General features: G+C 40.2%; 1 protein-coding gene across 5 annotated transcripts; it reads left to right on the top strand.

The window, feature by feature from the left end:
• Positions 1-422: 422 nt before the first annotated feature.
• Positions 423-21,268, top strand: map7d2b (MAP7 domain containing 2b). Of its 5 annotated transcripts, none has more exons than XM_026361380.1 (17): positions 423-649; positions 1,593-1,676; positions 1,822-1,875; positions 2,700-2,860; positions 6,191-6,332; positions 8,237-8,326; positions 12,517-12,606; positions 12,981-13,078; positions 14,390-14,463; positions 15,065-15,273; positions 15,367-15,505; positions 15,748-15,928; positions 16,520-16,624; positions 16,819-16,882; positions 17,447-17,582; positions 18,183-18,478; positions 19,569-21,268. In XM_026361380.1, exons 1-16 carry the CDS (start codon positions 643-645, stop codon positions 18,472-18,474), a joined length of 1,926 nt encoding a protein of 641 aa, XP_026217165.1. In that variant the 5' UTR covers positions 423-642; the 3' UTR covers positions 18,475-18,478; positions 19,569-21,268. The 5 variants fall into 5 exon arrangements, with proteins under 5 accessions (XP_026217165.1, XP_026217164.1, XP_026217163.1 ...); XM_026361379.1 differs by having other exon boundaries at positions 12,942-13,078; positions 18,204-18,478; XM_026361378.1 differs by having other exon boundaries at positions 12,942-13,078.
• Positions 21,269-21,903: the final 635 nt, after the last annotated feature.

The raw sequence follows: 21,903 nt of genomic DNA, 5'->3' as shown, positions 1-21,903 counted from the left end.
CTGGAACCGCTGATAACTCCCCTTTGAACTGACGGGAAGATTTAATAAAGCTGTTTGATCCCGGTTTTCACAGCGGTCAACGTTATTTCTTCTTCCTTCCGCATTGTTCAGTGATAGCGGAATACCTGGTTGCTAGGCGACGCGTGTCGGCGTGAGTGGCAGTTTACGGCGCATTAATATGTAAATGAGAAACTGTGAAGCGGCCGTAGGTTTATATTCTGCGTAAAAGCAGCAAAATCGGGAAAACATGACGTTTTATTCAATATAAGTACAATTTTATTTTTGGATGTACACCTACACCCACACAGGTAAATGTATGATATAGGTTGTGAATTGAATTGACCCTCTGTCGTCATACAGTATTTAAATATGGCTACAAGCTGGCAGTGATGTCACACGACATAGCATCAGAGAGACCCTGAGCTAGCTCTGAGGTTAATAGATGCTCTGCTCCCGCCGCCGCCTCTCAAACAGAAGCTCTGCCGCTCATAGCACCATATTTTTACTCCATCATTTGTACTGTCGTCCTTGTGCTGTGTTCAACCATCCGTGTGTCGTGGTGTTGAGTCAGATCCAAAGGTTTTCTGGCTCCTGTCAGTTTCCTCTGCAGAAAATAGTCGACGACTGAAGAGCCGCCCTGCCATGACAGGTGAGGAAAACATGCTCTCATGGCTGTTTTGTCTAATAAATGTCTTGTTGTAGGCAACTACCCAATTTATAAGAAGACCGATTAGCTGTTAATATAAACACTGAATTGTACTCTCTAGTGAGAAGCTTTTTGTAATGCATCTTTATTTGGACAGTATTTAGCTAAATGTTTCCATAGCTTAGCAACAGAAATAACGTATATCCTACATATCATATTACATATGAAATGTATTGTATAAATCATTACAGATGTGTTATCAATATGAACAATAGTCAAAGGAGATGTTTGGTCACATGCACATTCCACCCCTGTTTACTGACTGACACACTGACGCCTACATTTTCGCATGTACTTTAAATCTGCCATATTAACAGCATATTAATAACATGTAGGCATATGTCATGTAGCCACCTCAACAGAATATACATATTACCTCCTTTGTAAACTGTGATTCAGCCAAATATTTGCATGCAATGTAATCCTGAGTGAAGATGAAGCTAAGTCAGAACCAGAGGACACTTGAGGCTTAGGTCAGATTTGCATGTATTTGCATATATGATGACAGTGTGTGTGGAGAGAACAGTTTTTAGCAGTGTTTGTGTGTACCCAGACGTCGATCAATAGTTGTCCTCTGGCTGCTTTGATGTCAGGGTGACAGATTGAGAAGTAAAAAAAGAGCAGAAAAAAGGCCTAAGGTTACACTCAGGGGTCCTGCACTGACAGCTACTACTGACCCCTGACCCCAAAGGCGATACGGTGACTGACAGAAGATTTATAGCATTTAGACGGTATGGCAAGTGAAAGTGATCACTAGTTTTGGAGCTTCTGCCATATGGACGAATGCAAGATTCACATTCACCACTCTGGCTTTACATTTTTAGCTGGATTTGCCTTTTGGCTAATGTAGTATGAATCATTTCTGACTGCTCTCTCCAAAACACAGCACTGGTGCCTCCTCCTGCATCACTGCTCACCAACAGGCATGCATCTCCAGCCCGATCACCATCCAATCACAGAAGCCCTACAGGTAAACCTCTAATCATATTAAACTGATTCATGTCTTTTCATGGTTTCTTGAAATGACAAATTAAATGATATTCATACATCGTAATAACAGCTGAACTGATTTCCTCTACTAATTTTTTCTCTTTCCCTTTTTTGCCTGCCTGAAGGCTCGCAGCAGCATTTAGCACAAGAAAGACAGGAGAACAGAGAGAAGACACAAGGTATGTGTAGTGCAACTCTCCAGCTGGAGGAACTCTATGTGGTCTGCCCTGTTCATCTGTCACTAGCACACACATTATAGGTACAAAACATTATGGATTATGTGAGTTGGTGTGTAATTGCTTCTGAAAGATGTGGTTGCTCAGTAGTAGGTCTAAAGGACAAATACAGGTGGAATTGCATTGATATTTAAAGTAAGACATCTAGGGATTAATTGGCTTGAAGTATAAACGCAAAACAATATTAGTCAGATATTATCATATCAGCATTTTGAGTGTTGGGAGAATTGACAGCATGCAAAAGCAGGAGATCCCAGAAGGAAAGTGGATGGAAAATGACATAAAGTAAAAATAAAGTAAGAAGGAAATACAGAGCAGAGAAGGAGAGAAAGAAAGACATTTGCTTTTGCAGTTGCTAAAAATAAATGTGTTACTGAATTGTTTTTAGGCTTCTCAAAAAAGTTGAAATGTTGAAGAGACAACCACAGTGCCACCAGTGAGGTCACAGAGACCATTTGGAAAGTAGTAAAGGTTCAGCAGTTTTTACCCACTGTAACTATTCCTTCACACACTAGCCATTAAAGAAATACTTCCAGAGTAAAATAGAGACTAATGTGAAGTGTCCGTGTTCTGGTCTAATCCAATTAAGTGAACAGTGTTCCCTGCTGAGATGCAGTATAATTATAACAACAAAAGAGGGTTTTATACAATATATTTGGGAACAAAATGTTTCCCAAAATTAAAATGTCTCACAACAGACAAAACCACATGACAGTATTGAAAAACTTAAATATAGTTATGTCTTCCCTCCATTGTTGTGTGTGCAGAGCTGTCTGAGGTGCTGCGTGAAAAGGAGCGCCGTGTGCAGCAGCAGCTTGAACGCTGCGCCGAGGAGCGAGGGCGGAAGATGGAGGAGCAGAGGAGGAAGGAGCAGCAGCGCCGGGCAGCAGCTGAAGAGAAGAGACGGCAGCAGCAAGAGGCAGAGAAGGTCAGAGGTCGAAGCACACTAATGATGCATGTCGGGAAAACAGAATAACATTTGAAAACACACATTCCAAGCTTTTTAATGCATGTCATTAACCTATCATAAAGAAAAATGTGAAATTAACAGTATTATCATTTAAATCAGGCAGCATCTGAGCAAAAAAGAAGTAAAGTAAAATCTAACCAGGTATTCAGCCTCAGTGTGTACTTTTTGGTAAAACATCCAAATCCAATTCTAAGAATTTGTAACATTAATTGATTTAAGGGAATATAATTCTAATATTCTTTTAATGGATGGGAGTGTGATTTAAGGTTAATCTAAGGTTTGTCTTGGCTGTAGATTGGAGAAAACAACATCAGAATATTATTATAATATTAATATTATTATCCAAGGATAATATTGAACAACTTCTATCTTTTTTTCCTTTTTGTCTCTCGCTGCATGTTTTCTAACACTGAATTAGTCGATTCAATCCATAAAGAGTCCGTGTATTTCCAGCTGTTGTTGGGCTGAACCAGAGTTTAAGGGAACAGCTAGTAATTAATGCAGAAGCTCGAATGACTTTCTGTCAGCTGACCAATTGTGCGTATTCAGCTGGAACATGAAAAGTTCAGGTGGTTCTCTGCAGCAGACTAAAAGCTACAGAATATTCTCTGCGGAAAAAGAAATAGTCCTCAATCCAATGTTGTCCAACTTTAACACTAAATAATTTAGCAGCCATTGTGAACACAAAGTTGAAAAGTCATAATCACATTTTTAAGTTGGCAATGTGGTGAATATCTGAGTAAACAGTGGCTTTTTTACTCATCCAGCAGTCACGGTGCAATGATCATTCATTTAAACCTTGTCATTCAGTATATTCAGGTAGTTAGCTGACCTCATTCTTGACCTGACTCACTCCAGCAACCCCCAGATCATAGCACTGCCCCCACAGACTGGTACTGTGGGCAGGTTTAGGAAATGAAAAAAGCTACTAACTGCATCAGTTAGAGTTAAATAGCTTGTGGACAGCTGAAACATAACCATCTATGCAGTAATTTTGGGAGGCTCTTACATCCAGGGGGTGATTGTTTTTTTTTTTTTGGACGGGCAGTGCATGTGTGTTCATGACTGACTGATGTAGGAAGCGTCTGTCATAGTTTGAGGGTGTGTAACTGCCATTTCACCTATGAGGTCCGTATTTCTGTAGGTAGGTCTGTAGTGATGCTAGCAGCTAAATCCTGACTATACAGCTGCCTCCTCCTCATCCTAAACTGTAACACTCTGCTATTCATACTACAGGTAGGGATACATATGTGGTCTTTGCAATAACACAGTCAGTTTGACCCAGAATGTAAATTATCAGCGTCTGTTGAAATGCTAAGCAGTACATGCAGGGTTAACAAGCCAGTGGTCCATAGAGGACCTCTCACGGCTTGGGGGGGGGGGGGGTTTGTTCACTGACTGTATTGATTTAAAAGGTCTTTTTGATGCTAACAGCTCCCTCCCTCTTCCTCCCCTCCACACGCTCACGTGCATAACTTAATGACATAATGATTGGTCAGTCTCGCAGGACGATGGCGTCACCACCATCGTATCATGTGCCATTTACTGGAATAGACAGTCGATTCTCGCAGTGCTGTGACAAGCATATATTTCACCCCTGAAGACAAAAATAAAGCAACAGAATCAATGTTTAGATTATATAGAAAAAAAGAGGTTTCATTAATTAATTAATACAGGATTTACATGCCACAGTAGCATTTATTGCAGTGTAAAGCTGATTGATCATAGCTTTTTCATAAATCTATTGTAGTCAAGGTTTTGATTATTTTTTTAAACTGTTTCATTTAGAATGTTACAAAATAGAGAAATCAGCAAATCACCACTGACATGTGACATTTTTGACTTAACCAACGAATCCTCTTTCAATATTATTAGATATTAACTATTTTTACTGTTTACCTTTTATTTCATATGTGCTTAGTGCTTTAAATGAGAATTTTAATGATCTCTTTTTGTTTAGTTTTATCTTGATCAATTGAAATTCAGACTAACAAAGCATTTGCTCTGTAATTAATTTATTCAGGAATAATGTGATTGTTCAACATCTCCATCTGCATTTCTGTTTTTGCCTGTGGTCGAACTTGCTATGCTTTCCTTTTTATCATTTATTTTTCTCTATTAGATTAAAAATGTCATTGGTTGACAGATTCTCTTACAGTCAGACAGTCTGCTCATCCATTCTGCATTTTTTTCTGTCTTTGTTCTTCTTTGATCTGTGTCTCACATCATATCCATATCTATTTCCGCTTCTACCACTCCCTCCCTCACTTCATGTTTCTGCAGCCTCCCCCTCTCCCTTTAAATTCTTCTTCTTCACTTAGAATTCCTCCTCCTCCCCTCCTCTCTCCTCCCTCCTGCTGTTTGTGCGTGACTTTGCATGCACCTTCAGCAACCACACACGCACACACACACAATGCTGAGGATAGGCCTTTATATATAGGCAATCCACCAGAGCACTGTATCAACTTTATATTATGCAGTTACCATATATGCAGCTGCTGTCTTCTTACAAACACTGCCTCATTAATGCTTGTTTACTGGAAAAATCTGTATGGGATGTGGTTGTAAATAGACAAATTAGTAGACAAAATAGAAGTAGAAATTGAAAAAACATTTGATTATTTTACAAGCAAAAGTTTTATACAGACAGAAAACAGTGTTAATTAATGTGTGCCTTTAAAGGAAGTGAAGGAAAGAGACATAGAAAGATAGAAAGAGTGAAGAATACTGGAAATAAAACAAATGCAACCAGTATCAATATCCTTTCAACCCAATCTGTGTGTGTTTGTATAGAGGCATAGTCCCCAGTGTATGTTCGTGTGTTTATGCATGTATGTGGGGGTGGTGACGGGTTACATTTTGTCTCCTCCCGTCTGTTGTGTGAAATACACTCAGTCATTAGAGAGGGAGGGAGGGAGATCGAGGTAGCAATAGTGTGAAGTAGGTGAAGAGAGAGAGAGAGAGAGAGGAAGGGTGGGGTGTGAGGTAGGAGGGAAAGATAGCGAGAGCGAGGGAATCAGTGATACCTGATGACGGAGAGAAAGAGAGAGAGCTGCTGTATTATGTACCACTGAGTGACTGAGGAGTGAGCGATCGAACGCTGGTGACTGCCAGCAGACAGTGAACAGACTGTCAGAGCGTGAAGAGGACAGAGGGGCGAGGCTGCTGTGGTTGGATGCGGTAACCATGGCGCAGCCATCTCCGAGTGCATCGCCAGGCGTTCGTCGCCGTAGCGATGGCTCAGTGAGAGAGTGTCTCTTTTTCCCTGTTTCTGAACGCAACGAGAAGGAGAGGCTGGAGGCCTTGGTACGTCGGAGAGCAGGAGGTGCCGAGAGACAAGGAGGAGGAGGGGGTGGAGGAGAGGCTCTGGACCACCTGGATAACAGGCCTAAACGGTGGACATGGGGAGGACCGCCTGATGGAGTGGAGGGTGAGTATGATGTGAGCTGGGCGGTTTATGTGATGAATTGGAGGGGAGACAGGAGAGAAGAGTGATGTCATGTGGAGGGCTGGTTTGAGATGTAGAAGTGGTAAGACCATACAAGTGTATACAGATGGGGGCTGGGTGTGGAGGAGAAGAGAGGAGAGGTATCTGGGGAGGAGGTCTGGAGGTCAGTGGATAAAGGAAGAGGGGGATGGTGGGATGAAATGATGTGGATGTCAAAGCAGAAGAGGAGGATATTGGCGGTGAAATGAGAATAAAGAGAGGAAGGTGAGGAGTGAAAGAAAGGAGAAGGGCAGAAGATGGAAAAGGGTGTGGAGGCTGCAATGCAGGAGCAGCTCACCGCTTTGTCTGTAAATCTCATCGGGGTTAGGAGAAACTGTGTGTTTACAGTCATGAAAGCAAGTATACTGAAAGTTGTGGCTTTATTTGGTGGTTCTGGCTGGTAAATATGCCACAGGTGTGTTTATGTGTGTGTGCATATGTGTTATATGTGTGTGTCACTGATTTGTTGGTTTATTTCCTGCTGGGAGGCAGATGTAATTCCCAGACGAGGAGGAGTTACACATCTAACCTTGAATGCAACAAAGCCGCTCACATAAACACAGGCAAAGTGCGACATGAGTTTACTGTGTCAACATCAGTCTCTGTTACTTTATGTCTTTTTGTCGCATCACTATCTCCTTGTTGTTTTCGAAATATTTCTGCTGTCACGGCGGCCAGCAGGAGGCCAGAAGCGTTACCAGCTAGGCCCGAAGGTCTGTGGTGCATTCATAATGACATCAATTATTTACAGTGCCTATCACTCGAGCCGTACTGGCACTGACCTGGAATCAGGGTCCATCCAGCGGCTTGTTTGGCTCCAGCCCGGCTGACTGGCAGAGAGGCTGCTCTGGGATCTGACAAGGCCCAGCAGAACGCTCACTGCAGCAGAAACAGCAGAATCTCATCTTACAGCTTCACTCAATTAAAGGACAGGGACTCACAAAGCACAAAGTGTGTGTAGCTAATTCTCTCTTTATTCCGACAGTCCATTATGGTAGAAGTCAAGGGTTTGCCTGAACAAGAGATACATCAAGAGACTCATATGTGGTCACATGCTTTATAGTCTGAAAAACCTTCGATGCCACAAAACAACCAGGTATAACAGGCTAATTCAGCATGATAATGCAAAAACAACTGAGGGTCACACATTACAAATTCATGCTGTGTAGCCTAGAATCTTTCCACTTGATGCGCAGATTTAAAAACAAGGAGACGATTTTATTATTTAGTTTATGAGTAGAGTGTGGATGTATGTTAACTTTACAATATTTTGTTGCTGTTAATTTAGAAATAGTGTGAATGTGGAAGAGAACCAGAAATCAGAACCAAATAGTTGCCAGTCTCCTTTCTCTCCATGGCTCTCTCCATGGCCCAACTGGCCAATCACAACTCCAACTGGATAGTTATGTGTCCAAGAAGTGATCAAATGCAGACCCCCATAATATGATGTTGCTAATCCACTGTTGTTTGTAGGGTACATTGGGGGAAAAGCGTTTTCATTAGAGGCCAGATTCTGCCAGTTGCTTTGTCACTGTCTGTGTGAATGCACAGTTACAGCTTTACTGCATGATGCTTCACATGTTCAGATTGTTGATCCTTAGCTTTGCCTGTTCACGTTGCATCTTGTTTTGTCCAACTTGATGATGATTCTCACAAGGTTTTGATGCTGGGAATCTGGCACAATTTAGTTTATCTGTATTTTTCTTTAGTCCTTTTACCACTGTATGTGTGTGTGTGTGTGTGGATGTCAGTTGTTGTTACCGTTACATGTTTAAGTGATGCAGGTGTGTTTGTATGAGGATGTGAGTGTATAATGCTTCGCCTTCTCCGCTTCACTTGCTGCCCAGGTAACCCTAAGACCCCGCCCTGCCATGCCATTGGCTCTGCTCAGCCCAATGAGCTTCCTGCTGCTTCCAGTGCCAGCCAATCCCGTAACGGTACAGAACACATGAGTCTTTATGTGTGCCACTTCCATATTGCTCCTCTCTACCACAGATCCTATTGTCTCACCTGCAGCTGTTCCTCTGTCTGCATGTGTGTTGTCGTCTTTGCACTGTCACACTGGCTGTTTGATCATCCTTCTGTATGTTTATGACGTGTGTGGAATCTGTCTGTTCAATTCAATGCAGTGTTGCCAAAACTTGCTTGTACACTTACCCTTAACTTCTTTAATTACTATATAAATTCCCAGTAATGTTATGATGACACGCCATTCCTGAAGTAAACGCCAGAACAAGCTTCACCATTGATCAACATACTGTACATAAATGTAGAGATGCGCTGGTTTGCGCAGACCTTTGCTTATGTGCAGCATGTTATGTGTTTGTATGACGTAAATTACATCTACTGTATATCCAGCAGTATTTGTCAGCGCAGAGCTAGAAAGGAACAATTAGAGGGCTATAAAACATGTTTTATATGAATACAAGTCACAACAGTGTTTTAATATATAGTAATTTATCCTTATTCTTTTATTTAGCAGCCTCTACTTTTGGGTTCACACAGGTGTAATAGTTGTTTACAAATACATGAATTATCTGCTTAAAACTACATTTTTTGTGTTAAAAAACATTTATTACTTTATATGCTTTATACTTTATATGCTATGCCAGAACGTATTCACAGTGCTTAACCTTTTTCACAATTTGTAATGTTACAGCCTTATTCCAAAATGGATTACGTTCATTATTTTCCTCAAAATTCTACAAAAACTACCCCATGATGTGAAAGACGTATATTAAAAGTATTCACAGCCTTTGCTCAATACTTTGTTGAAGCAGTTTCTCACATTCTTCTTTTCAGTAGCTCTCAAGCTCCAGCATGATGCTGCCACCACCAGGCTTCACTGTAGGGATGGTATTGGCCAGGTGCTGAGCAGGGCCTGGTTTCATCCAGACATGAACTTGGCATTCAGGCCAAAGAGTTCAATCTATGTTTCATCAGACCAGAGCATTTTGTTTCTCAGGGTCTGAGAGTCCTTCATGTGCATTTTGGCAAACTTTGGTTGTGGTTTCCTTCTGGCCCCTCTACTATATAGGCCTGGTTGATGGAGTGCTGCAGAGATGGTTGTTTTCCTGGAACGCTCTCCTCTCTCCACAGAGAAATACTGGCGCTCTTTCAGAGTGACCATTGGTTTTTTGGTCACCTCCCTTACTAAGGCCCTTCTCTCTCAATTGCTTAGTTTGGCAAGACAGCCTGCTTCCAAACATCTTGCATTTACTGATGATGGAGACCACTGTGCTCAGTGGCATCTTCAAAGTTGAAGAAATCTTTTGATACCTTGACACACCTTCATGGCTTGGTTTGTGCTCTGTTAAATGTAGGACCTTATATAGACAGGTGTATGCCTTTCCAAATCATGTCCAATGTACTGAATTTCCCAGGTGGAATCTAAACAAGTTGTAGAAACATCTCAAGAATCAGTGGAAACACGATGCACTAGAGCTCATATTTGAGTGTCATGGCAAAGACTGTGAACTTACAGTGGCAAGAAAAAGTATGTGAACCTTGTGGAATTTTATGGTTTTCTGCATTAATTTGTCATAAAATGTGATCTGATCTTCATCTAAGTCAAGAGTATTAACAAAAATAATAAATATTAAAAAATCCTGATCTTTCATGTCTATTGAGAAGAAAGTATGTGAACCCTTTGAATAATGGCCTCAAAAAAGTTAATTGGAGTCAGGTGTTAGCATAAGTTAAGAAAATTAATTTGGAGGTAGAGCTTCTTCTACTGACAACACTCAAACGAGAAGGAGCTTTCAGAGGATCTACAATCAAGAATTGTTGATTTATAAAAAACTGGAAAGGGTTACAAAGTGATGTCAAAGACTTTAGAAATTCACCAGTCTACAGTTAGACAAACAATCTACAAATGGAGACACTTTGGGACTGTGGACACTCTACCAAGAAGTGGGTGGCCAGGGGGGAAACTATTTATTAATTCCAAGGGTACATATACATACTTTTTTCACTGTGAGGTTTTTATAGTTCTCAATAAAGACATGGAAGATCAGAATTTTTCTGTGTTATTATGTTAAGCACATTATATCTGTTAATACTCTTGACTTAGATGAAGATCAGATAATGTTATATGACAAATTAATGCAAAAAAACAATGATTTTTTTTGTTTTCTATTTTTAATAGATTTGCAAAGATTCCAAACAAACATCTTTCACTTTGACATTATGGGGCATTTTTTGTAGAATTTTGAGGAAAACATTTAATTTATTTAAATGGTTAATCTATTTTGGAATAAAGATGTAACATTACAAAATGTGGTAAAGGTAAGGACTGTGAATATCTTCTGGATGCACTGTAAATCTTCAACAAGAGAAAAAAATTGCAGGCAAAATTCAGATAACAAAATATAAAAATGCTTTGAGTCAAGCTTTTTTTGTGTCTTCATATTTTATCTGTTTTTCTGTAACTGTGCTTGTGTTAAAGAGACAAAGAAACATTTAATTTAAACATTTCTGCTATTGTTTCTCAAACATTTGCATCAACAGTTCACAGTCCATATTTCTAATCATGCTCTCCTCTGTGGACACACAACACTCACACACACAAACACGCACACACACACTACCCCACCCTCACTCTTATCACAACAAAGGGCTGCTGCACTTCCTGTCTTCCTGGCCCAGGGCCGTGCTTAGTGATGCATATATATCATTCTCAGCAGGGAACCCAGTCTATAAAAACCCCACTCCCCATACTCATGCACAGGCACACACACACATGCACTGTAGCAGACATTCACCCTGTAGCTATCTGGAAAACCTATTAGACCCCACCTACATACACACACACACACACACACACACACACACACACACACACACACACACACAGACAGACATAGTAAAAAGCATTCACCAGACTTTTCCAATCATCTCTGCCCCATATTACTGATGCAGCTGCTGTACAAATGCTATTCCTGCACTTTTGCGCTTTTTCTGAACTTTTTAAAACAATCTTTAAACCCAAGAATAATAAAACATGCACATTTATTCTGTTTTTATTTTACTTTGTTTTTTTTTTTAATCTTACACTTTGCATTTCCTTTGTTGTTGTAGTAAGCATCACTGCAGCTATCCTGTACTGTGTGTGCTATTACCTGTCATAACATGTACATATTGTGTTTTTATTCTTGCAGCTAAACAGCTAAATTAACATCTGTTTAAGAGATAACAGTTGGCTAAAACTGGGATATCATGTTGATTGATGTTAATTTTCCCTGAATATTTTAATCAAATAAAAACCTTCAAACTGCAGGACAGATGCAGAGATTACTAGAGAAAAATGAGTCAGGGTTGTTACTTGTAATCAGTTGATATTACTAAACCCACTGTATGTATATAGCGCTTTCTTTCTTTATGCAATGTTTTACAGTAAAATAACAAAGCAAAACTGAGAAATAGAAAGAATTGCTAAAATAATGAGGCAACCAGGACTATTGAATAAATACGAGTTGTAAATTAAAGACAAACAATTATTTCTCTCTCATAATGAGCACAAATGTTAAAAAGCATTGGGCCTCATTCACCAATATCAGTAAGCTGTTTCTTCTATAATAACATGTTCTTAAACCACAGATTTGCTCGTGCCTTATTCTAATATGATGAATTCCATTGTTCTCGTAAGTTGAAAGAACGTTCTAGTTGTTCCAGGCCCATTTTTTTTGTGTTAACACTGAAACTTGTATCTCAGTCTAGTTATTAGATATTATCTAGTTATTAATCAGATTATGGTGTTTAAATCCTTTTCTCCTCGGGTACTTAATGAAACAGTTTCCTCTGCACTGGCTGTATCATCACCCTCCATTTCATGATGAAGCAGTTTGCTTCATGAGCAGTCTCTCTGCTCTCTGTTCTGCTGCTTCATTTCTGTCTTGCATCACTGAGGTTTATTTGTGCTGTTGCCTACATGGCTCATCGATCAGCAGAATTGCTTTCTGCTTGAGCTGACGGTTTTGTGTTTGTCGTGTGATGGGTGTTTGTTTTGGGATCAGGATAGCTATTGAACATATTTGTGGCAGTGACATCATCGGCCAGCAGCCAGTACTTTTATTTATAGCCATGTGTTTGTGTCGCTGACTTGTTTTATTTATTTATTTTTAATCAGTTGTTGACTTCCTGTCTCCACCTGCCATGGATCCACCAATGAACAAACAGCTGTCCAACTCTTCAGCAGCCCTTCACTCCCCAGAGAGAGGTGAGAAGGATTCTGATTTAACAAGCTGTTCAGTGTAAACCTAACACACAAGTTTGGTCTCTGCCTCCCTGTCCTAAATAAATAAAAAAATAGACATGTGTATGTTTTATGTTTTCATTAACTCATCTCGTATCAGGATATTGTTATTTAAAGATATGTCCCGTATTGAAATCAACTTGAAATAATCTAAATTCAATGGAAGGATTTTTAATTTTCCATATCATAATGTAATAAACATATCTGAGTGTTGTATTTTACACATGGATGTTTTTTTCCACTTTGAGTTTCACTTTGTGCAAACATATTCTTAATTATTCCATCTGTGTATGTGTCAGTCCGTGACCCATCAGTATCATTTGTGTCCAATCGAATAGCTTCTTCCCCCAACAACCACAAACCCCACAGAAGTTCCTCCAACCGTAGGAGCATTGCTGGATTTCCTGACGAGATGTCCAAAGCCAAAACACCCACGGTAAGCCCTCACACACACACACACACACACACACACACACACAGACATTGCCCGCAGCAGTGACATAGGGATTTTAAGGTTAGACTGGTTTTGTAGATTCACATAAATACCTAGACTGCAGGAGGGAGGGACGTGTTCTGCCTCTGTCTTCAGCCTCTGGTTTTGTTATCAATGCTGTTGTTTCTTTAAAATTAGACCTGCTCCATCTTATTCTTTGGACGTCTCATGTGTGTAGCTCTCTTGAAGTCGTTCCATAGTATCTCCATTAGGTTGAGATCTGGGTTGGCCATTCCAAAAGGTGGATTTTGTTTTTCTAAAGCCATTCTGTTGTGTTTTTGGTCATTGTCCTGTAGCATCACCCGACTTCTACAGATTTCAGCTGCTGTACAGACATTCTCACATTATCCTTAAGAATTTTTTGATAAACTTGGGAATTCATCTTCCCCCCACTCACTGCAAGGTGATGTTAGCCAGCTCCAATGATGCCTTCAGATCTTTGGCTGTCACTCATGGTTGTTTCTTTATCTCATTAATGAGTGTTTGCTGTGCTCTTGGGGTCATTTTGACTGGCCATCCACTTCTTAGTAGAGTAGCCACAGTGTCTCCATTTCTAGTTGTTTGCTAAACTGTAGACTGGTGAATTTCTAAAGTCTTTGACATCACTATGTAACCCTTTCCAGCTTTATGTAAATCAACAATTCTTGATCGTAGATCCTCTAAAAGCTCTTTTTTTTTCTCATTAGAAGTAGCTCTAGTCTATACCACCAAACTAATTTTTCTAAATTATGGTAATACCTGTACTGTTCTTAACTTATGGTACTACTAATGGTACCATTGTTGTGAGCTGGCAAATACAGATTTTCTTCCCAAAGATTAATTTTTATAAAACAACAGTATTGAAAATTGGTAAGATCTAAAAACAGAAAGCTGCAGCATTATCATCTGATCATCATTGTCAAGTTAACATAAGTGGGTCTAGTCTAAATGAGGTAGGTGTGATATTTTCACTGTAACATTTAAAGTAGAACCTCTTTCATACAGTTTGTTTTTAGAGATGAAGGACAAGACAGGAAGAAGATTTACTTTGCGTGAGGCTATTATGAGGCTGACAGGCATCTCACTGATGGTCATATTGTTTTACAGTAGTTAGAATCATGGTGAATAATAAATGTTGTGAGTTATTAATGTCTGGAAGCTGTATCAGCATTATTCAACTATTAAAAATTAACAAATATTTGATCTGAAGTGTTTCATGTTTTATGTCACTACTTGTTTATAACTTGTTATTATTAATATTTGTGATACATGCAGGGAGAGACTCCAAACACAGCGGCCCGCAGTTCTTCCTTCCGGGCCAACAGTAAGGGCCCTGGCACACCAAAACGGTATGACACAGTCACACTTCACTGGACATTCGATTGGGCCTTGTGCAAGAAACAGTCACAGGAACTGATTTGCTCTTAAACAGCATGTATGACTAATTAAAGAGAATTTGTGCCATTCACCTCTTTTTTTCATAGTTGCAAACAAGTCCAGACTTGATGTATGACTTCTAAACAGACATATATTTATAGCGATTGATTTAATTAAAATATACAGCTAACAAACATAATGCAAAATCACCATCATGCTTGTAGATTTTAGTGTTCGTATTTATTTCGGTTGTTAAGTAAAGAACCTCATGGCACAGTGGAAAATGTGGCAGTGGGGGGGAAATATTTATTCTAAGGGTTGATCAGTGAATGAGAAACTAGTGAGGTGGCTTTGGGAAACAGCGCTGAGTAATGAGGGAATGGGGCGAAAGACAGGACTGTGTAAAAATACACTAAAATATAGTGATTTACATCACAGACAGACAGGTCAAGTTGCCACAAGGTGACTCTGTAAACTGATTTATGTTGCTTCAGTGTGACTTCAACACAAAAAATACATCTTAACTGGATTACAGTCCAGTTGATCTGACTCAGTTTGCTTTTATGTTTTCAGGATGAGGTCATCCAGGAATCACGCCCAGTCTCCCTGCTCCCCCGGCCAGTATCCCCCCTCTCCGCTCCGGCAGAGAGCTTCCACCCCTGGCACAGATGATAGGGGTCATATTGAGGCCAAAGGTCATGGCACGCTAGAGAGGAAATCAGCCAAATCTGAAACTTCAGAGAAGAAGATCCCCAAATCCACCAGCAGAGAACTCACAGCAGGTAAAACACAGCGTGCACTGTGTGTGTGATTGTTTACGCACGGTCAAAGATGCTGCTGCTGCATACTCCCTTTTCCACCATCTTTGTCCCCAGAGTCTCCAGGAACACCTACAGGCAGGAGTGTTGGTGGAATGATGGATGCTGAGGAGGCGTCCAGGGTGCTGGCAGAGAGGCGACGTCTGGCTCGAATACAGAAGGAGCAGGAGGAGAGACAACGTCAGGAGATGGAGAGGTATGAGTTTTGGAATGTTTAGCATGTGCAGAAATGTAGTATATATAGCATGATTGGTAATCTGTGCTTCTTTGAGCTATCAGAGTGAATCATATAGAAGGAGAAAGATCTAGATCGACTTAGTCTAGATTATTCTCATCTGTGTTGTTGTGTTTTATGTGGATTCAAGTTTAAGTTTTAAACCATAACAAAATTTGTCCCTTATCGATGGTTATCTGCTCAAATCTTGTGTGTTCTTTCAGGCTGAGGGCCGAGGAGGAGCAGAGGAGGCAGCAGGAGGCAAGAGAGCGACAGGAGAGAGAGGCAAGACAGGCTGAGGAGGAGAGAGTGAGACGGGAAGAGGAGAGGAGGCACAAGGAGGAGGAAGAGAGACGACAGAAGGAGCAGAGATGGAAGGACATGCAAGATCAGCTGGACAGAGAGGTCAGGTTACATCAGTGTCTTTTTATTGTTCAGGTTAAAATATTTTAGATGATTTCTTTTGAGTTTAAGCTTGAGTTTGAGGGTGCAGAAATGAGATGGTTTCTATATCACATTAATAATTTGTGTTTCTGAAAACACAGAAACTCCCTTTAACTGAAGAAACCTGTAGGAGAGCCATCTCAAATTATGGAATATCCACATTATTTCCTTTGTACACAGATGTGAGTCATCACAATCAAATCAACTCATATATGTGGCTAATGCTAAAATGTCTTATGACTCACGTCAAATCATTCGCATCATAATCTTGATAATTTGGTTACCAGGTCAAAACCCAGAACTTCAATAGACTGACCTGAATCTAAAGGGATTGTAAAACATATTTAAAACAGGAATCAGAGGAGGAATTTATACCAGTAACTAATATAATTGAGCTGCTTGAAGAATAACCCAGCACAAATTAAGTGTTTCGATGGTTGAAACCTTTGATTTAATGTGACATGTGCATCATTTATAATCACCTGCTGTACTCTAGAGGCCTACTCTACCTTTAAATAGGTTAAGTAACAGGTGTTACTCGGTGTATTTCAGAGGGAGGAGGCGTTCCTGCGAGCTCAGAAAGAAGCCGAGAGGAAGAGGCAGGAGAGGGAGCTGCTGCACATCCAGGAGGAGCAGGAGAGGCTGCAGAGGAAGAAGGTCCCAAAGAGATCCTTACGCATATGTGTTGTCATGAAAAGAAAAAAACACATATATAAGTTCAGAATCAAATGAAAATTTAAACATACAATCTCATGACCACTTGACAAATTTCATCTACTGACAAAGATCATATAATATGATCAAAAGCTCCAGAAAAGTTACTGAGTACAGATTTGACTTTGTTTTCACAGAGAATTGAGGAGATTATGAAAAGGACAAGGAAAAGTGAAGTGGAGCCTCCAACTGGTGCCTCAGGTGAATGTTAAATAGATCCTGCCCTTAACACACACACACACACACACACACACTTCCAAACCTGTGTCCTCATCTCCCTGCTGGCTTCATTATCTGCACAAATGTATTGTAATTGTCATTTCTGTATTTATTCTATTAGTTAAACTTATATCTCACCATCTTGTGTTTGTTTTGTTTTTATTTTGAATATTTTTGTAATACTTTTTCTTTCTCCAACATAATTGGTTTCTTGTGAAACTGACTGAGATCAGCTGCAGGGTGACTCAGCAGTGTTGAACAGGCTGGGGGACAGTGCCTCCTGATGGTTATTGGCAGTAACACCCAAAATACTGCAGCATTTGTTGAACTCTTTGACCCAACCTGGCTGACTTTACTACTGTTTCATCAGCGTAGGTGTCCCCAGGGGAGGTGAAACACAACATTTAAGGACTACTTATCAAGCCCATCACAAAAACCCAACTGACCTTTTACAAAAACTGATGTATTTTAAGTTGTATCTCTATATTGTATAACTCACCGACTGATTGTGGTGTGACAAATGTTGATAACAACATGTGTTTGCAGCATCTGACATGAAAGCAGAGGCTTTGGAGGAGGATACCCCAACCCCTGCTGAAACCCCCGTCATCATGCTGGGACCCCTGGAGAATAAGAGCTGTATGGACGAACTCTCGGATGGAGTCCAGTCCATGGACGTCAGGTGACACATCTTTATTTGCCTGTTCGCATGTCTCTGTCTCAGCTGTCTGCGGCTCCATTAACACTGCAGAACCTCATGCTCAATTAAGAAATGTATTCATATTTGAAAATGTAGCATTATTTTTCTTGTATGTTGCTCTTAATTTTATTCTTTGTGTGTTTGCAGCATGGGAGGAAACTCCCACTCTTTTTTCCAGTCTTACATTTCATTTCATATTCCATGTGAAAAGTGCTCAACAACAATGAAAATATTGTATCGAATTTCTCAAATGTCGAAGACAATATTTATTTCATGTCAGTCAGCACTGATACATTTAATTTGGATATGTGATACATGATAAATGCCAAAACAGGAGAAAGAACAAGACCAATTCTAACCAAGGAATGCTTGGTGTTGTTTCAAAAGTAATTTAAATGCTTCATTATCAACATATTTGCTCATAAACGTTGTTCATCGGGTAGTCAAATAATGAACTTTCCTTTTCAGAGCTAGTTCAAATACAGAAACTTTACTCTTCTATATAAAATGACTGAATTCTGATTTAATGCAGCTGTGCTAATAAATCGAATATTGTGTCTGTGTGGTCGTTGTTTCTTTAAGCTCTCCGTCTGTCTCCATCAGTCCAGTGTCCAGGGACGAGCAGGCGAGCGCTCAGGAGTTTTCACCGGTCACTGAGGGAACAGACAGCTGCCCCCTTGAGCACCTGATCGACCTTGACGCCCATGGCCAAGGACAGAGACCCGATGCAGAAACACCCCCTTACCCTAAGCTGCAGGCCGGAAGTGGGGTCGGAGACCTTAACAAGAACCTACTGATTCAAGGCTTCAGTGCCGCCTCTGAATCCTCTCAACTCATCCACAGCGTTGGCCCGAGGAAACTGGACGTCCAGTAGCCAGGTACAAACATGGGTATTGATGAGTAAATGATGCCTTAACCATGTCATTAGGCTTTGACTTAAAGATGACTCATTTTTAACAGAGAGTCTGCTTTAAAAACTGGAACCATTGAGTCTGAGTTTGGGGCCCTATTTTTCTGAAACTGGGTGCAGACAGAACACAAGCCTAACCTATCTGGATGAAGCTGGTGTGGGTGCGCTCAAGAATGCTTTTGCAGTTTTATGACTACTGGTGTTGTCATTACAGGGTGCAGCCAGGTGAAACAAGGCACAATGTGGATGGCAGGTGAATTACATTATGACTGGGAGGATTGCTTTATGGGCAGGAGGAGTCAGGGTTGTATATGCAGATAATGAAGCCACCAGTCAATAACATCAGTTCCTCTCATCATTTGTAGTCATGGGTCAGGTGGTGCAGTAACAGAAATCATTTAAAAGATAAATGTAATAGGTCTGTTTATGTTCAACTTTGCTGGACAGCGCACAGACAGATCTGCATACTGGATCCATGTAGGATTCTGCTTCAGACTTTTTATAATAATATTTATTCTGACAACTGCAGATTTTTGTAAGTGTCACTTCAAGGTGCTAAACAGAATACTCACCTTCATAATGTTTTTTACACGGCACTTGGATTTTTGCTTTAATGAAAATCAGAAGTTGGGGAAACTAAATGGAAAGAGGTGTGGAGGTGTTTATTGCTGTTTGAAGGTGCCGGATACCAAGTAGTGGTCTACACTAAAATTTTACTACTTTTCTTCCTCACGAACCTAATCAAGTTCACCCACTGCCAGGAAAATTGCCTAAGAGCTGCGTTTGCACAAACGCTGGCATTGCACCTGCATAAAAATAGGGCCCTTTGTGTTGACATCAGCCTGATATCTGCAGACAGCTGTGTTAGCTTCCCAGTACTTTGTTGCAAATCAAACAAATCAAACCCAGATCAGCAGATCACTCTGCGTCTGAGTCACTCTGCTGTGATTGACATACTAATTTTAAATTTAAAGTAGCATTACACCTCATGGATCTTTTGAACCTCCTAAGTCTCAGTTTTGAACAGTTTTCCATTTTATCTTCTTTCTCTGTTTTAGGCTGGTTCAGTTGAAACAGGAGCCAGGAGAAACGCAACGCAAGAGATCATCCACCTCCATCTGCAACAACAATCATCAGTTCTCAAAGGAACAACTGCTGAACGTCTGATTTCTCATCTGTATTACCAAACCACACACATGCGTAGCTTTTGGCCACATTTTGAGGCAATGCAAGTGGGCTACGTCTAGAAGCAGCTTCTGACATCAGGGCATTACAGAAAAAGAGGTGGTACCAGCATACCTGCATGATCGTCACATGGAAAGGTTAAGCCTAGCTAAGCTAAACGACTGTAACCTGAGGTTAATTGTCAATCTTATTCTTTTAAAACTTAACTGAATTCTAAAACTCTGTTAATGCTGGAAAACTTCAGGCTTAAGTTGGGGATTAAAACTAATTAGGGTCAATGTCAGCTTGAATCTGCTCACATTAACCCACTTCTTAACCCAGCTCAGATTACGCAACCTTCTAAAATCTGTTGGTGTTGACGCTAATATCGCCCAGCTGCATTGCCACAAAATATCAATCCAGTATCATTACTGCTTGAATCTCTTATCCCTGCTTTTGTAATACTGTAAATAGATCTTACTGGGTGGAGGAGCCTGTCATCATAGGGAGAGGCAGCAGCTCAGTAGCAGTGTATATGGAGGGAAGCCGTAGAACAGACACTGTTGTGTGATTCCTGTGTAGCATCTTTGGTGAGGAGTAGCTAGTTTCTCTCTGTTGCTGTGTGTTTATCTCAGCGCTGACCTGCTCCGCTGCTGACAGTGACTCTTACTTCTGTAAAAACCCAGTCTGCTGTAAATTTCCTGTCATCCTGAAGCTGGAGAAAACTGTCAACAACTGATGTTATAACTGCTGTTGAACTGTAACACGCAGACTATACCTTTGTTTACTTTGCTGCTCATCACTTGATTGATGTTTTGTGGACTGGCAACGAGCCAAGGTGAGGTCGTGAAGAAAACCTGGGCAGACAAAGGGTAGAACAATATAAAATGTCCCGTATTTTTATTTGCAGGTCAGGAAAATGTTGACACAGTTTGTTGTGTAATTGCCTGGCATTGACTGTAATCATGCAAGCTGCAGTTTAGTGTGCACTTCAATAGTTAGTACTATCACTGCTCTGAAGACGCTTACATCTCCACTTCAGCTCACTCCCCCAGCTACAATATACCTCACTGATCCAGAACAGACTCTGGTGTTAAAGAAGCGTTCACCACCTTGCAGCTCATCACCTATGAGGCCTTAAACCTCTGTGCAGTCTACATCTTTCCCTGTAACACCGATCCTCTGTGCTTTTCCTTCAGGCTGCATGTGCAGTTTTTGCTGTTTAAAGGCTATTTCTACTAAAAGATCCTGGAACTAGGGAAAGCTAGCTGTACCTGCTAAAGTGGATCAGAAGGACATGAGGGAAAATGCCTTTTATGTAAAAGCAAGGTTGAACATTTATTTAGATAAAGCAGACAACAGTCAAAAGCCCCACGTGGACTGTTTGGATGATCAGAACCAGAGCTGGGATTTTAGAAATACTGAGGTAACAAGTCCAAATCATCACTGCTGAGCCCCAACAACTTCTAACAGTTTAGACAAGCCGTCAACCCGACTCTGTTGTGTCTGTCTGAGAAGTCAGTACTTGAACTTTTATGGTCATTTTATGATTTAGTATAGTAAATATGTTCCCTATTGCTCCTTTAAGATAACTCTCATTTTGCTCATTTGGTTTTCGCATAAAAACTAACATAATAATACATTTAGCTCTTAAAAGAACAACAATATTAAGGGTATTCAGGTTTTTATTTATATTTTTTGTATATTTTTTCTCCCTACATGAGGTATGTTAATGCCTTTGAAATTACAAAATTCCTTTACCTGCTTTATTATTTTTACTTATTTATTTTGGCCTGAAACAGTTCAAACCAAAATTGAGGTATTAATGTTTATTATCAATTTTATATTTCCATACTTAAAACTGTCCAAAATGTTTGACTTACCCTAAATGTGTATAATCATAGACTGTAAACTCATGACCTCAGTGTACTCACTTGGTCTTTATTTAAGTGTATGTTGTGCTCTGTTGGCCCATATTCCTTTATAAATCAGGATGTATACACAAGGAGAGATTAAGTTGAGGGTACAGTAGGTTTGACAGGGGCCAGCAGCCTATCCAAATTGGATTCAGGTGCAGAGAGAGTTTTTGAACAAGGTTCATGCTGTGGAAAAAAGGGGTTTAATGCTGCTCTAAAGTGTCTCACTGAGGTAAAAAAATCTGTTTTTCTGTCATTGCTGCAACTTTCAGCATGTTGTTTTATGTTTAATGCGCCTGTCAGCTTCCTTCTT

The sequence above is a fragment of the Anabas testudineus genome, chromosome 2 (assembly GCF_900324465.2).
Source record: "Anabas testudineus chromosome 2, fAnaTes1.2, whole genome shotgun sequence".
Classification (NCBI taxonomy): Eukaryota; Metazoa; Chordata; class Actinopteri; order Anabantiformes; family Anabantidae; genus Anabas; species Anabas testudineus.
The sequence above is the reverse complement of the archived record's forward strand: the minus strand, read 5'-3'. Positions and strand labels throughout refer to the sequence as shown.

Bases quoted from the DNA above. Each gene is read 5' to 3' on its own strand.
- map7d2b (XM_026361378.1), top strand. The intron at 1,876-2,699 runs GTATGTGTAGTG...TTGTGTGTGCAG, and splicing joins GAACAGAGAGAAGACACAAG to AGCTGTCTGAGGTGCTGCGT. The intron at 2,861-6,190 runs GTCAGAGGTCGA...CGCAACGAGAAG, and splicing joins AGCAGCAAGAGGCAGAGAAG to GAGAGGCTGGAGGCCTTGGT.